Raw genomic sequence first — 20711 nt, 5'->3', positions numbered from 1 at the left:
ATCCAGGCTGCAGGATGTTTGGTCGGAATAACCAAACACTTTACTCTGGGTTGGCTGGAAAAAACCAACCTAGAGGTTGGCTGGATTAAACCAACTCTTAGTACTCTTCAGCTGAAATAAGGATCTCGGCTAAAGAGTGGTTGGTTGGATTAAACCAACTCTTAGTACTCTTCAGCCGAAGTAAGGATCTCGGCTAAAGAGTGGTTGGCTGGATTAAAACAACATTTTAGTACTCTTCAGCCGAGGTTAGAATCTCAGCTAAAGAGTGGTTGGCAGGTATACCCAGTTAGTTTGCAAAGTTAAGACCGGGATAAATAAATCTCAGCCAGAGAATGGTCTACTTCATTCAAATTGCAGTAAGAAAGCAAGTACAAGCAGGGAAGTAAACCGAAATAACAGTTTGAACAAAAGGAGATTTTCATTGGCAAGTTCAAAGCAAATACAAAGGAGGGGCCCCAGCCCAGTTACAATTTGTGTCCAACAAAGAAAAGAAGAAAATACTGAAATCAAGCAACAAAAGGAGAAACAGTCAGGCAAACAGATCATCAAGATCAGCATCAAGTTCAACCCGGAGCCCGGTTTCATTCGGGAGCACGGTCTCGGTTGGGAGCACGGTTTCAGTAGGCAGCTCATCAGTTAGATCTTCCACCACTGGCTCCAACCGAGCTGACTGATTGACAGGCTCATTGACGACCGGGGTATCATTAGGCACGGTCTCTTCTTCGTCATCAGAATCTTCAAGATATTGTTGCTGTAGGGCAGCAGCATATTCCGTCATGGAGCTCAATATAAAGTATGCAGGAGTGTTGAAGACCTCGGTCTCTGGGCCGTGACCGAGCTGCACTACAGCCGCCCTCCACCCGCATTTGAAAAAGAGATCCTTAGCAGCTTCACATTGTTTAATATAAGTCGCCTCCCCCTCCTTGTAACCCCGGAGCTCGGCGTCATCCACACTCTTCTTTAGCTTCTCGATCTCGACGTTCTTTTTGCCTTCAAGCTTCACCAGCTCCCGCAGATATTTGTCTTTCATCTCGGCTGCAGCCTTTTGTTTGTCTACTTTAGCCGAGTTAACAAGATCGGTCAGACGACCGTTCTTAGTTTTTAGCTCGGCTATCTGTTTCCTGGCTTCTTCTAGCTCGGTTGTTTTTTCGGTTACTTCAGCCATGGCTTGCCTTGCTGTCTTACAAAGCTCCAACACGTGCTTATAAGCAATGTGGCTCTTTTGCAAGGCTTAAAAAAGAATGGGAAAAGACTTGTAGTAAAATCGAACAAAAAGTCGCGCAAATTAGAAAAAATAGCAAAGAAAGCTACTTACAAGCACCATGGATTTGGTGGCTGAACGGATGGCCTTTAGCTCGGTTAAATTTTTATGATGCTCCATGTCTGCTGGTAGGCAAACACTCTTGGCAAGATTGAATGCCATTAAGTGATCTTTTTCAGCGACCACTGAGTCAGTGTCCTGAATATCTTAGTTCTGAAAAGTGATTTTGGGTACCCACTTAGAGGAGCTAGCCCGGTCGGAATGCTCCGGTTGCGGGCTCGGTGGAGGGCTTGTTGGAAGAATGGTTTCGTCTTCATCAACTAGGCGTTGCTCGGTTTGGGTAGTCCGGGCACGCTTGCTTGGGTGAGATGAGGAAGGTTGTTGAGATGGAAGGGCCACCACGGTCTCTTGAGCCTAGTTGGACGGTGGTACCTCGGCTCGGTTGGTTTCGGTTAAGAGGGCCCTTACTCTATTCCTTTTTGCCATCTCTTCTTCGGCAATAGTTCGGACCAAGTTGATCTTAGGCAAGCATGGGTCCGATTCTGGAGAGGCTTCCAGCAAGAAATCGGTTACTCTGGCTTTTCGTCGGCTGCTGTATCTATACGTCGGCTCAAAATTCAGTAGTTTGGCCCAACTTCTTTCAGGGTATCGTAGTGCGGTGCGAAGGGTGTTTAGATTGGGGTAACTGTATAAAGACTTAAGGTGGGCTGAATCTGCATAAAGTGGATGAACTGTCAATTCAGTTCAGGAACAGAAAATCGAAATAAAGAGAGGTATGCAAAGAAGCCGAGGTAATTATACCGGGGGTTCCTTTCTTCCAGTTTATACTACAGCCTGGAATCTGGGCTTGGAGGTCTTCAAAATTCCCAGATACCCAGAAAAAATCATCATCGTTCAAATCTTTATCCAATGTGTCCTTTATTATTTTCTCTCGACGGCGGCGTATTCTTAGATAATAGACCTAGCCATCTTCTTTTGATCCTATGGAATATTGATGGAAGAGTTCGGCTAAGCCAAGGCTAATGCCAGTTTGGCGGTTTAGTTCGGCTATACCATTAATTATGTGGTATGAATTTGTGGAAAGTTGGGTGGGGCATATCCTAGTTTGCCTAAGGAATTCACAAAGTAAAGGCTGTACAGGGAAACGTAAACCGCACTCCACAATGGAAATAACGCTAAAGAGGACAAAACCTTGTTTTCCCCAGGGAACGGTGTCTGGCTCGGCTAAAGAAAGGTGGACATCATCTGGGATTTGGTAGTCCTTGCGAAATTCAGCTATTGCACCAAGAGAGTTAACTAAAAACCTATACTTTCCCATTTATGGTCTAAGTTATGAATAAATTATACTTGAATGTTAGCTCGGTAGAAGAAAGGTGCTGAGTAGCTCGGATAAGCGCTCAAAGGAGTGCCTGGACAACCTAAGTCTGCAAAGTGAAAAATAAAGGTGTTAAGCACAGATCTATCGGACCGTGCTAAAAGAGATACAGACAAGATAAATGAAGTCCTAGCTCGGCTACATGATTTGCTTCGTGACTTAGCTCGGTTTGAGCAAGCGGTCTGTTAGCTCGGTGTGAACGAATGATTTGTTAGCCCGATTGAGCCTCTAGGGGCAGAAGGCTGGTTTAGCCCCAAGTTGTAACTCGGTGGAGTTTGAGGCTTTTAGGTATACTGTTACAGATCTAGTACGGATCCATAGTTCGGTTAAGTTAAAATAAAGCAAAAGATGGTTTGACTTGGTAAAACTACTAGTTTAACATAAAGTGCTAGTCCAGTTGATAGTCTGGTTGGATTAACATCAACTACAAACAACTTTTTACACCGGTTACATCGTCATTTTGGATCAAATACAGCGTTCTACGGGTTGATTCATGAATACAAAGTGGTTCTTACAAGGTTTTTTTTTTCAGAAAGCATAGCACAAAATGGAAAAAATGTGTTTTGCAAAAAACACAAACACTATGCTATAGATTGTATAAAGCAAGTGCAAAAACAACAAAAACAAGAGAGATTTGAGTAACTTACCAAGTCAAGCGGCACTGGAAGATGGAAATGGCACTAGGAGGGAAGAGCTTCGCAGTTACCAGATTGAAGAACAAAAGAGGCTCAGAGACGAAAGAGAGAGAGGGAGATGAATAGTATGAGAATGATTAAAAAATGCTAGGGTTTGTTTTGTGAAGGAGAAAGGACAAAAAAGAGCAGGACTATTGAAAAAACACGGAGTACGAAGACGGCGTGACAGCTATATTGAGCCAATCAGAGTGTGCCACGTGTCCTTGGAATGAGAAGCAATTCAGTTGCTGTGAATGAAAAGACGTTATGACCGGGCAGGTAGGGCCCGGTGTAAATTTAGTTCGGCTGGAAAGGCTCAAGAGTTTAGCTCAGTTGTGCGACTAAAGCTTTGTAGCTCAGTTGGAAGGCTGAAACTTTTTAGCTCGGCTGGTAACAGGTATTCCCCATCATGCTGTGCAGATGGAATTAAGGGGCAATTGAGAGGGTAATTTATATGAAAATTGGGCCGAGCTGGGCAATAGGCCGTTATGGGCCACAATACAAAGGGCTGAGTAAAGAGGCTTTGAAGTTAGTTCGTTCCCAAAGCCTTGATGATTGGTCCGATCCCAGAGAGCCTATTGTTATTATCGATCCAGGAGAGTGCTGCGAATAGTTCAATCGCCCGAGTTAGCTCGGTCGTGGCATGGTGCAGCTAGCTCGGTTAGACCTAGCTAATTAAGCACGATCTAAACTAACACTATGGTTAGCACGGTTTGTGCAGGTAGAACCGAGGTAAGAGCAGTGAAAGGAAGAATCGAACTAAGTATAGTTCGGTCTAGTCTGCGGCTTAGCATAGCCATGTTTACCTCGGTCACAGAAGTCCGACCATGGAAAAACCATCACACTTGGTTTGTGCAGTGAGGGGGGTATTGGAGGATAAGCATTATCTTTCAGGAGTATGAATCCCAGGAGGACTCTGCATGGAGGAATAAAAGTCCTACTAGGATTGTGCCACACGGAACCTACAAAAGCTCACAAACATCACCTATGGAGAGGTAACACAACTTTGATTCCCAAACACAAAAGAGCTTTTTATCTATTTGTCTATTTTGCTGACTTAGGCATCGAAGAGGTATCCGGCACACACCCGCCGGCTAGCTCACGTTTGTGTTTTCAGGGAGTAAAGCGACGAAGTACGGAGGAGCGCAGACTGGATCAACAGGATTATACGGGAAGAATATTTCGTGCCCGTACACCAACTTTGCGGTCGAATTGGATGAAACCAAACTATATTTGACCACCACAATAGAGAAGAAAAAGAATAATGCTAGAGATATTAAATTTTCTACCAAACAGATGTTAGATATTTAGTCATTTATTTAGTAAAAAATTTGAGACTCATTACATTTTTCAAAGAAAAAACCAATGTTCAATCATCACCATATTGCACATATGACTTTGGTTATTGTATTATCCCACAATCATCTCATCAAATCCATCAACAAATCTTAAAAAAAAAAAAAAAAAAAAAAAAAAAAAAAAAAAAAAAAAAAAAAACTACTGAAAAAATCATTTCACTTTGGTCCCTATCTCATAAACAATAGATCTGGAAAAACAATTTTGCAAAGGTAAAGGAAAGTTTTTTCCAAAGGTGAAGGAAAGGAGAAAAATAGATTCAACGCCCCTAGAGATCAATGGTCATATAAAAAGAGGAAGATGATAAAATACAAATCTAAAAAGAGGGAGACGACATAGAGAGTTGAGAAAGAGGGAGACGTAGACGTGAGGGTGGAGTGAGAGAGAGAGAGAGAGAGAGAGAGAGAGAGAGGGGCTGAATTTTGAAAAGTTGGTAAAAAGTTAATTTTTTGACTTTTTTAGCAAAAAACTGGATTGTTTTAGGTAAAAAGAATTGATTTTTTTGGTTAAAAAAGCTAAAAAAGTCAAAAGGCTGACTTTTTACCATTGTTTCCAAAAGACCCCAAAGAGGGTTAAGAGAGAGGGATGCGAGAGGATGGGGGCAATGTGTGATATATATATATATATATATCAATAATATAGAGAGTTTCAAATTTTAAATTTTAAAGAGAGTTCTAGTAATATAGTAAGGGTTAAAATATAAAAAAAAAAAAATCAAAATATCACATTAATGGAGTGAAATCCATCCATCATGTTTTAGAGTTTTAAAATATTTTTGTACATATATATAGAGACAGATAGAGTGAGCGGGGGTTGAATAGAAGATAAAAGAGGGAGAAAGGAGAGGAGATAAGAAAGAGAATAGAAGAATCTAAGCATGCATTTGATTGAACGAATTGGATAAGGGAATTAGAATCTATTGGACTTGAATCTTGGGATTATGAATCCCCAGATGATTTGGTTAGATTGGATATGTATCCCATATTTATTTTCTCATGAGATTAGATGTCTGGAAATAACTATTTTTAATAAATCAATGTTTGGTTGAACGGACTGGATAAAGATAAATGTTCAAAAGACTATTTTACCCTTGTAATTTATAATTTATATTTTTTATTTAATGTATAATTTTAAATTTGTAATCTATAATTTATAATTTAACAACAATAAATTTTTTAATTTATAATTTATTAATTTTAATTAAATTTATAATTTATATTTTTTATTTAATATATAATTTAAATTAACAATACTAAAAAAATAACTTTATTTAATATATAAATTTAATTTTTTAACAACACTAAAAAAATTTAATTTATAAGGCCATAATTTTTAATTTATTATTTTTAATTACATTTAATTTATAATTTATAATTTATATTTTTTATTTATTATATAATTTAAATTAACAACATTAAAAAAATAATTTTATTTAATGTATAAATTTAATTTTTTAACAACACTAAAAAAATTTAATTTACAATGCCATAATTTTTAATTTATTATTTTTAATTAAATTTAATTTGTAATTTATTATTTTATTTAATATACAATTTTAAATTAACAACACTAAAAAAATAATTTATAAATGTTTAAAAGGTTATTTTATTATTTTTCAATTGTTTACTAAGTAATAGTATGAGGGTAAAATAAACATTTCACATATTAGTTTCATAAGATATCAATTCGATAAAAATAATCACACCCCAAAATTGTTTAATCTCACATATGGAGAATAAAAAATCCGGCCGAACTCCATATTCAACAGATTAAAAAAAAAAAAAAATAGACGCGGAATTATCCACTTCAATGTTTTGAGAAAATGAAGTCTTAACTGAAATGACATTTATTTGACCACGTAAGAAGGCAAGAGTGACGTAGGGTTCATTTGGGAAGTCACTTTTTTAAGTAATTTTTTTATTAAAATATGAGTGAAAAAGAATTGAAATATTTGAGAATCACTTTAATTTTTTAATATTTAAAAAAAAAAAAAAAAGTGTAAAAAGTAAAAGACATGGAACGAAATATTTAACTTCTTTATATAACTATGCAACTTTTTAACATTTTTATTTTTAATAATTTTTTAACCTTTTAACTATATTAATCTATTGCCAAACAAACCTACAACGTCTTAAATTAGCTCTAGCCATTGGAGAGACCACATGGTGTATTCGTTACACTAATCCCTTTTCATCACCACCCACAAGCTCTGATAAATCACCTTGCTGCTAATTTGTGAATTTGAAAATTGCAGCTGTTAAAATTGTAGAGAAGACAAATTACACATTGTTACAGAGATTGTAATTCATTAGGCTTGAAAAATAATAATAAGAATAACAATAATAATAATAATAATACTAAAATGTTTGGTAGCTCAAAATTTTGTGGCTCAAATGGCTCAAATCTGTCAAAACGACGTCGTTTTACACTCAAAATCTGTCAAAACGACGTCTTTTTGAGTGATTTGAGCCATTTGAGCCACAAAATTTTGAACTACCTAGCATTGTTGATAATAATAATAATAATAATAAAGAGATTGTAATTCAAAAGGCTTGAATTATAAAGAATAATTTTATTTCCGATATTAATGTTCAACATTTCCAAAAGATTGCAACACAGAACTAAACTTCTTAATTGGGCCAAGAACATTAAAATTTTCCCAACCACCCTATTCTCAGTTATGTATCTCATTTATAGAAAAAGCATATATACTAATTGGCCCCCCATTTCAAACCACAGCTATAAAATTACACATAGTTACACAGATATCTCTTGCCATGTCCCAATACTGAATGCCTTAGCTTATGGGAGATATTACAGCCCCACATGACAGTTGCTCAAGGATTAAGCTGATATCTTTCGGTTGTATCGATCGCTAAGGTTATGCCAATAGGATACGTCTCCAGTCTCATCTAAGCATGCAGTGTGGTAAAACATGCAAATGGGCTGCTCTTTCTATACGCATCCTTGATCCGACATACCATTAGCAATAGCCAGAAAAGCAGAGATGGTCGCTCCATGTACCAAAGCCCTAGCAAGCAAGGAAAAGACAAAATTAGAGAGGCACAGGCGGTGAGGGGGTAGATTTCTCATGCAATATTATGTCAACTTCTACGTCTTTCTTTTTGATGACTGGTCTAAACTTCTACCTTTTTTTCCTGCATGTCAAAGAAGTGGTTACTAAAGCCATGCTACTTACATAAATTCTAGAAGAAATGAAAATCAGCCAACCCCTGGAGACAGAAACCACTAGTGTTTTGCATTTCTTTTTCTCTTAGGAAGCACAATTATCAGAGCGAGAAAAATGCACGAACCAGGTTTTCATGTTTTAACTATATGGATCTTAAGGAAGGTATTAAAGTATAGAAATTATAAAAGGGAACAATGGAGATCTTAAAAAAATTTAATGCTTTGTCAGTGATTTCCATTCCTTTCAGTGGCATAAAAATTGACAGAAGGGAGAACTTGAAACCGACAACCAAAGTAGAGGGGAGGTCTCTGTAATTTTGTTAATCCTCAGGGTCCGTCAGTGTAACCTACCCGAATTTCTATAATCTTGACCCTCCATGCAAGATATGACTTAACCCCCAAATCCAGCCTACTGTCTCTACCTATTTGGACAGTAACTGTCACAATAATTGAAGAAAATCACTTGAAAAATTAAATTAATAATTGAAAGAACAAGCTAGAATGGCAAAATAAGAACAATTTCAAGATGCACATATGAAAAGGTTCACTGAATGCAATATTGATGCATTTCACAAAATACTACACAAATTTAATTAAGTGACGAGTTTAATCCAGCCTAGATTACACTTCAAGATGGTGATTAATAGCAGGAAAAAAAGTGACTAATAGTTTCCACTGAATACAAGAATAAAGAACCCTTGTACCAATTATTTTTTCTTTTTTTTCCCTATAGACTTCTGGTGGTATTTACCTTCTTGTTTTTTCACAGAAATAATTTAGTGTTATTTCAGACTAAAAATATTGCCTGTGCTTCATTAGTTTCTGTACCCAGTTCCCTTTGGCACAAGTGGTCCGTGAGTAGTACTCTGTTTTTTGGTTGCCCAGGAAACAAAAGAAAGAAAATTTGGAACTCATAGCTTAAGGGAAAAAATATATAGAAAACGTGTCACTGATTAACCTTTTAATTAGTACACTTAGACAAGTTGGATTCTATACGATCTTGTGGCAACTCATGTAAGGACCAATTTATCCAGAAAGTTACTTTTTATTTAGGCACCATTTGGTTCATGATGTGCTTTCATCATGTGATCCAAAGATTGATGAAAGAGACTAGGGGAAAATTAGAGAACAAGGGAAACGTTCCCACCTCTTCATCACAAGGAAAAAAGCTTCAAGAACAAAATCATGAAGACGACATTGAAGGGGTGGAAACTAAGAATGCTTAGAGGGGATGCCCAGGTTCAATTCTTCAAGAGTGGTGATTGAAGAGAACCACCCCAATAAGGGTGGCGTGAAGAGGAACATGGGCCACACACCTACATCTAGGGAAGCAAACAAAAGAAAGCTTGAAGAGAAGATCCACAATCTAAGGACTTCCAGGGAGAAAGTTGTTGTTTGGTTTGCCTTTGGGCAGTGCCTGTGTGCTCCTCGGGGCGTGAATTGAGCTTGAGTGCATATTCTTTCATTTGGTTACTAAAACAATGAAAAGAAAAAGATTTAATCTAACACAAAGGAAATATTTTTTCTATGTTTGGCTACGACGAAGAATGAGGAAAAGAAAATACGATGAAAATATGTGACAAAATTCTAGTTCTAGATATCTTTCTCCTCTTTTTCATGATTTCTTATCATTTCCTAAAAAAAAATTAACCTAACGCATTTTTAATTGGGAGAAAAAACACGATTCAAAATGGTTTTTTGTTCTCAATTCCTTTTCCTTTTCCCCCATCAATTCCAAGTCCAAGTCCAAATGGAGCATTAACATTCATGCCAATGTGTTGGTCCTGCTGGATGACATGAATATATGATTCCAACTAGGACCATGATTCATTCCACCAAGTCATGGCCATCAGCTAGGCAGAATTCCACTGAAGGGGCAGAACAAGTTATCAAGATGAACGTCATGATACTATCAACATTATTGTTTCTCCAGACCATTAACAATCATTCTTCGGTGTGTTTTTAACTTAAGTGACCCATGATTCATTCCACCAAGTCATGGCCAACTTTAAACAGGGAATAGTATCAGCTAGACAGAATTGCACTGAAAGGGCAGAACAAATTATCATGATGAACGTCATGATACTATCAATATTATTGTTTCTCCAGACCATTAACAATCATTCTTCAGTGTGTTTTTAACTCAAGTGACCCATGATAGGGATGTAAAACTCGCCCCCCCCCCCCCCCCCCCCCCCCCGCCCCAAAAAAAAAAAAAGAAAAAGAAACACCCATGGCACTTAGGTCGAAGCATGCAGTATATTTATAAATGTGAACAGCAGGAACACATGCATGTGGAAATTGGATATATTGGCGGTGAGAATTTTAGAATAAGCACTTACTCGGGGCTCTCTTTTTGATAACCAAAATCAGTCCCGGCTTTGAGAGTTCTCTGATATGTCTGCTTCACTGCTTCCTGCCAGGCAAAGGGGATAAAAATGTATGATAGTATCCACAAAAAAGAGTTTGAATTACACAACAGGTAAAGGTCAGGCCAAAAAAGGCCCAACATAAGCATCACCACAGCTTCATGATGAAGCCCCACAAGACTTTCTACCAACAAAATCATCACCAACTATTTCTGTCTGGGAAGGTAATAAAAATAATCTAAGGTTTTTTTTTTTTTTTTTTTTTTGAAAGAGCAACAAAACAATTTTATTGAAATAAAAGATGAAAACAAGCGGAGGACAAGAAGTCCTCATACAAAAGCAAGAAAAAAAAACTAAAAACCAGAAAATCGCCTACTAAACCACATTACAATCAACCACTAGGTGTGACAAAAAGCCACCCAATCCCAAATAATCAAAGAAAGGGGTATATCCTTGACACAGGCCCAAAATGATGCGAGAAGCCTCACTCTATCCCACATAGCTTCTACCTCAGATTCCTTATCATTGAAGATCCTATCATTCCTTTCCAATCAAATGGTTCAAAGAAATAGTGAAGATAATGCAAGACCACAATGGAGTTGAAGGCCTTCTCACTATCGGGGACCTCAGTGTACCTGCGCAAGAAGATGACAGAACCTCTTCATCTTAAAATAGCCAATTCAGTTTTGGATCAAAATCCTCCTCTGTCAGATCCTTAATTCCTTCTTCATCATCTGGATTTGTCGAATCATCTGAGCTATCAGTAGACCCATATCCTTCAAGAGCTTGCAACACCTCGTGGGGATTGTACTCCCCCTCCTCCACATCATTCGACAGCCGATCACTCCGAATGACCTCATCTTCGTGTAGCTCTGGTTCTCTTCCCAAATCCTGCTCATCCTTCGAGATTCCACATAGCAAAGTGTCTTCCTTTGATCTGTCAACGCTATCTGCTGCCCAAATAAGTTTCGGACTCATTGAGAGCTGATATTGGCACCTCAGAGGCCTTCTGCCCATCACCCAATGCTTCGCTAGCCTTCACATCCCTCGTCAACCTTTTCCTCCTTCGAATTCGTCAGGCGAAAGAGAAGAAGCCCTAACCCATGAATCATCTTGATCTGACCTATTCTTCCTAGTACAAGATTAGGTATTAGATGATTAGCCCACAGGTCTAAATAATGGGCCAATATGCTGGTTACATTCCTTTGTAAGAACAAGTGGGTTCATTTCTAAGCTTGGCCCATTATCTGACAATAGCCCGTTTGAAAAATCATGGGCTGAACAATTGCACAGCTGTTTGCACCCATTTTTGTAAAATGTCTGTCGATAGGTGCACAAATCAAATTGTGAGATGTGGCAACAAAGTCATAGTTGGGGTGCGTATTAATCAAAGGATTATGTGGCAAGAGCATCTCATGGGCTAAGATTGTGGAGCAGTTGCAAGCTTTATTAGAGATCATGGTCTAATTTCTAGGAGATGTTGATGTTAATAGGAATTTCCTCTGTTGATCATGCTCATTAGTTGAAGGGAAATTGGGTGATGATGTGGCTGAAGGTTTAAAAGTAAAGTTGGGACAAAGATAAAAAGTTTTAAGAAGCAAAGGAGGTTGCAAGTAGGTATGGGTTTTAGTAAAATTGTCTCCTCTGTCGAAGGTAGTGCTAGAGATCATGGGGGACATGTGGCAAGTCTGTGTGAAGTGCTGGAGAAAGATGAAGAAGCAGTTGCAACAGTTGGGGAAAGATTGGCCAGCAAATTTCAAGGAAGGTTGGATCATGTGCAAGAGTTTCAAGTGAAAGTATAAAAGCTGAAAGTTTGCAGAGAGGCATGATCATCACAACTGCACTTAGTTTTTAGGAGTAGCTCTGTAATTTAGTAGTAGTTTCTCTCTGTAATTTGTAACCTTTATAAACATTGGTGGTTTCATCTTGAAATCATCTTTAGTTTGCTGTGTTTACTTTGTTTGATCTTGCTTTGTTTGATCTTGTTGATTGTAACTTTTGTTCTAAAGAAGTATTTGTACTTTCAAGGCATTTAAATCAAAAACACAGTCGCTTGATTACTCTTGTTTGATTGTTTAGTTAAAATTGTTGTCTAATTCCTGTCGATTGGGAGTTAGCATAATTTTTACTAATAGCAGCCCATATCACTTTCGAAAGTCATTTGGGCCCTGACCCTACAACTTGCTCAACCCAACAAAGCTATCTTCCTCCTTTCTCTCCTCACCCACACCCTCAGAAATAATCTCATTTGGCTCAACATCCTTTGACGCTTCAATTCCACCACCATTTTTGATCCACTGACTTCCTAACTGTTTTTCCTTATCATAGTTGCTACGTGTCGTGCCAACGTCTCTTCTTCTTCACATCCGCCACTAGGGCTGTCTGAGAAGTCTTGCCAGAAAATCCATTGCTGCTGGTCCTCTTTCTTTCTAACAGATCTTGACAAAGGCTTTATTCGAATTTTAACTGAGATTCCATCCACCTTCAACTCCATTCTCGCTGGGAGAAAACCACAATCAGAGCCCCTTACCTTCAGTCTTGCTTCAAACAGATTTTCAAAGGATTTTGTTCTTTGATTGATCTCCAGTAAACCTCCACACTTCCTTCCGATCAAATCGAAAGTCCCATGATTCCATAAATTGAAGGGTAGATCACAAATAGCAACCCAACCTCCATATGATGCAAAAAATCTGCAGAATTGTGCTTTTTTCCCATCCATTTCTCCAGTGTTACTGCTATTCCTTTATCAAAGAAGCGCATACTGTTAGAATATTTCATTGTTTCCTTATTTAGATTAGATTGTGATTGATTAATTAATTAATTGAATGTGATTCCTTAACCAGTCAATCAATCAATCAATCAATCAAGATAATAGGTGATTCCTTCATCAGTACCTTAGGGTTTTGTAACAGTTGATTGATTAATATAAAAGGTGATGATATCATAATCATCACTCAAACTTTGTATTCTCTTAAATTACATGGTATTAGAGCCAAAACCCTAAAAACTGTGACCCACACAACCGCTGCCACCAACCAGCCATTACTTACCACCACCCATCCTCCATCACTGGTCCCTGAGTCTCTGTCGGAACCAGCCAAGTTCCTACAGAGCTGTTTCGGCTTTAGCTAAAGGCCCCTCTGGCCTAGTCGACCCTTGTGAGTGCTGTCCTAGCCTCTCTTTATGTATTTCAGCTCCTATGGATGAGTGTTTGAAGGCTACCCATCTTCTGTTGCCCCAAACTTCTTTCCCTCTACTTTCTTGAATACAGTTCACCACTTGTTTTGATTGGAGGTCCATTTTCCTGTATTTGATTTATTTTTTAGGTCCATAGATGACCCATTAATATGAATGTTATGCTTCCATAGTGGTTTGTATGTGATTTTGCTTGTTCCAGCTCATTCCATTCATCTTTTCATTCTTGTGATTGTGCAAAGTTTTTTGGGTTGAAGTTGTAGAGTTCTTATGGCTGACCTAACTAGTGAATCCACCACTACTTCTCACCCATCTAAAGGGGAGAGCTCCAGTCCAGTTATGACCACTACATCGGAGAACCTGAACCCTAGCCTCAAAACCACCACCGCTCTGTTTAATGGTCAAAATTACCTTTCATGGTCTCAGTGTCTGACACTTTTTTCTGAAGAGTAGGGGGAATATGGGATATGTCAATTGGAGAGTTCAAGCACCGAGTATTACGGATCCTGGCTATGACCAATAGGAGATTACCAACTCTTTAATCATGGGATGGCTCATTCATTCCATAATTCCTGAGATTGGTGAAGACTACTACATATTCTCGAAAAGAGAATTTTTCTTAGTCTTTTGACCTACGTCGGTCTATTGAGCGCTCAGTATAGGGAGAGCAGATAGTTCTCTAGTACTACACCTTTCTGACTAATGGTTGGAAACGCCTAGATCATCTCCTGGGTTACAAGCCTGTCTGTACAATTGACTCAATTGGTTACTAGAAGTTTCTTGCACAGGAGAGAGTCTTTAAGTTTCTAGAAGGCCTCAATGTGGAGTTTGATCCGGTCCGAAGTCGTGGATGTTCTTCTATCTCTTCAAGAGGCCTTTGCATATGTACAGAATGAGGAGAGTCGTCGTTCTGCTATGTTACCACCAACTATTAGAGACCGTTCAGCATTACTTTATGCTCCTTCTCAAGATGGGGCTGATTTGTCACTACCTCTTTTCCATCCTTCAGGAAAGGATACTGTATTCTATGATTACTGCCGCAAGTCGCGACATACTCGTGAGATATGTTGGAAGCTTCATGGGGCTCCATCAGGGAATCGAGGTGATCAGTTTGGTACTAGAAACGGTCGATCAGGCCATTATAGAGGATGTGGCTCTAATCCACGAGCCCATCAGTCTAGTGCTATTGACGCCCTTGATTCGATTTCTGCTTCAATTGGTCCGACTTCTGATAGTTTATCTACATGACTTCTCCTGAGCTTAAGGATGTTCTGTGTCATTTACTAGCCTGTCGGTCTTCTACTGCTCCTAGTGCATCTTCCTCGTCGTTTGCCCGCTCAGGTAATTGAGCCTCTTCTCCTAGTGCTTTTCTTTCCCATAAGTCGTTGCCATGAATTATTGATTCTGGTGCCTCAGATTATATGTCTAGGTCTTCTGACCTTTTCTCAGCATATAAGCCATCTTCAAGTTAAGCCAAAGTTAGGATTGCAGATGGTACTGTTTCTTCTATCTCTAGGAAATGTTTAATTCACGTCACCCCTACCTTACCTCTATCATGAGTGCTCCACGTTTCCAATTTTTCTATTAATCTTCTATCCTTGAGTCGTATTACTAAGGATTTGAACTGTAGTGTTACATTTTTCCCTGATCATTGTCTTTTACAGGACTTTGTCACGAGGAGAACGATTGGCAGTGGTAGTGCAGAAAATGGTCTCTATTTCTTAGATCAACCAAACAAGCTTGCTCATCATTCCATCCAGTTCCTAACCACCAAAGAGGATTTATGGCTATGGCATCGACGTCTTGGGCATCCTTCTTTTCATTTACTTAGGCATTTATTTCTGTCTATTTTTACAAACAATAATGTGTCTGAGTTTCTTTGTGAGTCTTGTCAACTTGGCAAACAATACCGAACTTCTTTTGCTCCAAGTCTTAATAAAAGTTTAGCTCCTTTTTCTATAGTACATTCTGATGTGTAGGGTCCATCTTGTGTTGTGTCTTTAAAAGGCCATAGATGATTTGTTACCTTTATCAATGATTTTTCTCATGCTACTTGGGTATATCTCATGAAGGAAAAAAAAAAAGTGAGGTTTTCTCTGTGTTTCAAAATTTTCATAAAATGATTTGTACTCAGTTTGGGGCAATTGTCAAAATCTTGCATTCTGATAATGGGGGTGAATACATCGATTCGGGAATAGAGCTATTTTTTCACTCATGGCATTATACATCAAACATCTTGCACCAATACCACTCAACAAAATGGGAATGTAGAGCGCAAGAATCATCATTTTCTTGATATGGCTCGCTGAATGTATTTTTCTATAAGTGTGCCTCAATCGTACTGGGGCGAGGTCGTTCTCACTGTAACATATCTCATTAATCGTCTTTCTACCCAGGTTTTGCAAAAACAAGCTCCACTTCAAGTCCTTCTCGGTTCAGAGTCTTTGTTTTCTATTCCCCTAAAATATTTGGCTGTATTTGTTTTGTCCACAATCGTTCTCCTACTCGTGGTAAATTGGACCCTCGCTCTCTCAAGTGTGTTTTCCTTGGATATTCACCTACTCAAAAGGGGTATAAGTGTTATCATACTCCTCGTAAGTGGTTTGTGTCTATGGATGTCACATTCTTTGAGTCCCAGTCCTACTTGTCTTCTCCAATGTCACAGTCATCCCTTCAAGGGGAGCCTTGGTGTGAAGAGATTCCTGTTATCCTTTTTGCTCCTATAGTAGAACCAGTTGTTCCTACACCACCTATTATTGGGACTATAGAATCCAATGCCACCAAGGACAGGGAAAGACAAGTTTATATCAGGGACAAAGATAGACAGAAAGTTACTTGGATACAAGAGACCACGTATGCTCACCCACTGCGATCTCATGTTTTTGATAAGAGTCCAGATAACTTTGAGCCTCTTGTTTCTCTTGAGTCTACTGATATTGCTATTCCTAACACTACTGATCTTGATATTCCTATTACCAAGAAAAAGGGTGTGAGATCTTGTACTCAACATCCCATCTCAAACTTTGTATCCTATTATCATTTATCTTCCTTGTATAGAGCCTTTGTGTTAAACTTCTTATTCTAGTATCCTCCAGGTCCAAATTCCTCCTAAAGCTCTCCCTATGGCTTATCCTACTTCTTCCCTTCTTGGGTTTTTGGGTGGGTCTGTTCTGTTCATCTGCATCCTCGTACTTGTGGAAAGCTTGATCCTAAGGTTGTGCGTTGTGCCTTTATTGGCTATTCTACTAGTCAAAAAGGGTTACAAATGCTACGATCCTTACACTTGTAAAGTGTATGCTAGTATGGATGTCACATTTCGTGAATCTGAGTCTTTTTTTACCTCTCTGCCATCTCTTTAGAGGGAGGGTATTACAGACGAGATTGCAGATGAGATGATGTCATATCAGCATGAGTTATCCTTTTTCATTCCTAGTCAACGAGCTGTTATTTGTGAAGTGGGAGAGCATAAGAGTACTATTAATGGTGAGCCTAACATCAGTGGCCGTTTGGCCATTTGGATAGGGTTGATCTTAAAACTTAATCACAACGTCAAAACGAGGACACATCCCTTATGCCACCAGATCAATCATCGTCCCTCGTGCCAATTCCAGATCCTGTTTCGATTGATTCCACAAGTAATGAGCCTCATTCTATTTCTTCACCAACAGTTGACAGTCATGTTGTTGATGATTTGAGTCTTCCTATTACTGTTAGAAAAGGGGTTAGAGCTTGTACTCAACACCTTACTTCTAAATTTGTGTCATATAATTCATTGTCTCCTGTATATCGTACTTGTATTTCATCTTTGTCTTCTGTGTGTATCCCACAGGGTTAGAAAGAAGATGTTAATGATCCTAAGTGGAAATGAGCTATGGTAGAAGAGATGCAAGCTTTGAGCAAGAATAATACTTGGGAGTTGGTTCCTCTTCCAAATGAACAAAAAAAAAAAAAAAAAAAAAAACAGTGGGGTGCGAGTGGGTGTTTACTATTACGCAGAAAACAAATAGGACAATTTAATGGTACAGAGCAAGACTAGTGGCCAAGGGATTTACACACATATAGAATTGATTATCAAGAAACCTTTGCTCCTGTAGCAAAGATGAATTCCATTCGAGTCATTCTTTCATGTGCGACTAACCTAGGGTGGCCTTTACAACAACTAGATGTGAAGAATGCATTTCTCCATGGTGATTTGGAGGAGATATATATGGATGTGCCATCAGGATTCTCATCTCAATCTACAGTTGGAAAATTCTGCAGTTTGAAAAAGTCTTTATGTGGTTTGAAACAGTCTCCTCGAACTTGATTTGACAGATTTCTAAAAGTTATGTTAAGATTTGAGTATAAGCAAAGCAATGCAGATCACACCATCTTTGTCAAATACAATACAAATAAGGTAATGGTGCTTATTGTATATGTGGATAATATAATTGTGACAGGGAATGATGAGGATGTGACACATCCTAAGATCCAATTGGCCAAGAAATTTGAGATTAAAAGATCTTGGCCCGTTGAGGTACTTTCTTAAGATAGAAATTGCCAGGTCTGATAAAAACATCTTTATTTCTCAAAGAAAATACATTTTAGATCTTCTTAAGGAAACTAGCATGTTAGGTTGTAAACCAGCTGATTCGCTAATTGAGGTTAATCATTATCTTTGCAGTAGTGTTTGTAACTCTGTGGAGAAGGAAAGGCACCAAAGACTTGTGGAACGACTTATATACCTATCCCACACTAGGCTGGGTATTCCCTATGCCGTTAAGATAGTAAGTCAGTTTATGCATGATTCTCGTGTAACACATTTGGAAGTCGTGTATCACATTTTGAGGTACCTTAAATCAGACCCAAGAAAAGGGATTTTGTTTTCTAATCATGGTCACTTGAGGTTGCAGGCATTTACAGATATAGATTGGGCAGGTTTTATAAATGACAGAAGGTCTACATCCGGTTACTACACTTTTGTGGGGGGAAATTTAGTCACCTGACGTACTATGAAGCAAGTAGTGGTATCCAAGTCTAGTGCAGAGGTAGAATACCGAGCTATGGCGTATGGAACATGTGAACTTATGTAGCTTTAGTCCTTGTTGGATTATATAGGAATCGTTGCGGTGAACCCATGACTCTATACTGTGATAACAAAATTGCCATCAATATTGCTCACAATCCTGTCCATCATAATAAGACCATGCATATTGAAATTGACAAACAAACATTTTATTAAGGAGAAATTGAATACAGGTTTGATAAGTATGCCTTTCGTGAAGTCTGAAGATCAATTGGTTGATGTATTTACAAAAGGTCTTAGCAATAAGATCTTTCATTCTATTTGTTGCAAGCTGGGCATGAGAGATATCTTTGCACCAATTTGAGGGGAGTGTTATGTACTAAAAGTTATTTATGTCTAAGGGTGGTTATGTAATTTGAGGAGAACCCTAATTCCTTTAGTGTGTAAATACAATTTCTACCGTTCTCTCTCTTTCTCTTGTCATTCATTCTTCTTCTTCCTCATATGTAAATCTAACAGTTTCCATCCAAACTTAATTCTTTGTTCCTTACAAATACAAATCGTCGACAAAGTCAACATGTGATATATGCACAATCAAGTTCAACAATAATGCTTATATGAATTTACCTTGAAGCACCATTTTCGCACACTCTTGAGCCAATTAACACATCATACAGCTTTTTTCTCTACATTAATGGGTGTTTCTGAACTTGTGTTAGACTTCAATTTTGACTTAGAAAAGAAATAACACAATTGAAGTTAATACAATCCATGATGGACCCTCCAAATTTAATTAACCCAAATTGACCCAAATAGGAAACACAAGGCCATTGTATAGGGCTAACTTTTAGAGGGGTTAGTTCTTGTTATAAGACTACTTTAAATTTCCTTTTTCTCGTAGCTTATTTCAATCCAGTTGCTGTTGTTGCCTCAAGAACCACGGAAATCTTTAGGGGATGGCAAACAAGAGAAAGAGGGAGTCATCGTCAGCTAAAAATTTGTGCGCTATAAACTCAAGGAGATGAAAACTTAGTAACCAGTGCAAAGATGAAATTAGACAACACTATCAAAATGCACCAGGATCCTAAGAAAATTCATGGTCTGTATAACAAATCTTCAACTTCTCAATGAATTGAGGACAAAGTTTCATATTACAAATTCAAACAGTAGACAATTTGGATTAGCTTATTAATTACAACAAATTACAAGATAAAGATTTATCAATAATGATTTACTTAGTAATTGTCGGTAGATGTCATTAACAATTATAAATGGCCTTTCCAATAATTTCCAAGTTACCAAGACTACATTAGAGTTAAATTCCAGAGTGCAAAAGATGTGCATGTCCAAGATTGAGTTGTTTACATTATTGTCTTTATTCGGCATTTTGAGCTACACTATGCTAGAATGAGAAAACTGGCATAAAAAATAGTCAGTTGGCTTCTAAATTTGTACACTCCAGGATATAGAACTGTTGGTCCCTCTCTAGAGTTGAGAGCTTCTCATGGGTTGAGCTTGAATGCCACCCATGGTGAAGGAGGCATGCTATTTTGGCTTATCCTTCTGTTGCTGTGCCCCAGCCCATGGTTGGCGTTTTAAAAATCTCTTGTGGTTTGGTTGTGCTCTTGGAGAGTGTCAAGGAGCTGGATTCAATCTTTCCATGGGAGCTTTATTGGTTGTTCAACTGTGATGTAGAACCAAGGGTGCACTTGGTCTGTTCCTAATGCTTTACACACCCGATACCTATTTGTTCAATTCTCATTTCTCTATTCTTCTCCTCTAACCCTGACTTATCATATTTTGCACTTCAACTTGGTATGAAAGCTTCAGTTCCAGGAGGTCCAAGGTTCAAATCTTGTCACCCCTGTTATCTCTGTCATTGTAAACTTTATTCTATCTATGTTAGTGCACCTTATTCTCGCAATCTGTTTGACTCTCTATGTGCAAGATAAGGGTCGCACATGAAGGAAAATATTAGCTTAATATACATTGTTGAGCCCATTTCTTAACAACTTAATCTATTGGGACAATTGTTGACTTAACGTGGTGACATGTGTGGCATCATCACGGTTAGTGGGCTGCTTCTGATAGATAGAGGGTCGCTTTAGTCTTGGGTTGTTTGTTGCCTTGCTGATTTGGTTTCATCTTACTCTGCTCCAGTTGTGGGATTGGTGGGATCTTTTAGTGCTTGTCCAATGAACATTGATATAGTTCATGTCTATAGTACACAAAACTAGTAGTTGGTTTTAAATTAATCATTTCATGGTTTTTTCCTTTTGCGGCCAAC

At 38.2% G+C, this 20711-nt stretch overlaps 1 protein-coding gene across 2 annotated transcripts in view; it reads right to left on the bottom strand.

Moving 5' to 3' along the window:
* Window positions 1-7214: 7214 nt before the first annotated feature.
* LOC114283566 (uncharacterized) overlaps window positions 7215-20711 on the bottom strand; it is a 46910-nt gene continuing 33413 nt past the window's right edge. For both annotated transcript variants that reach the window (XM_028226425.2, XM_028226427.2), the window contains 2 exons: window positions 10198-10271; window positions 7215-7697 (listed from right to left, as the gene is read on the bottom strand). In XM_028226425.2, coding sequence (XP_028082226.2) covers window positions 7622-7697; window positions 10198-10271 — 150 coding nt within the window. In that variant the 3' untranslated portion in view covers window positions 7215-7621. The remainder of the gene's footprint in view (window positions 7698-10197; window positions 10272-20711) is intronic.

This window comes from Camellia sinensis, chromosome 4 (genome assembly GCF_055761805.1).
Source record: "Camellia sinensis isolate YWXY chromosome 4, ASM5576180v1, whole genome shotgun sequence".
NCBI classification, from domain to species: domain Eukaryota; kingdom Viridiplantae; phylum Streptophyta; class Magnoliopsida; order Ericales; family Theaceae; genus Camellia; species Camellia sinensis.
The sequence above is the reverse complement of the archived record's forward strand: the minus strand, read 5'-3'. Positions and strand labels throughout refer to the sequence as shown.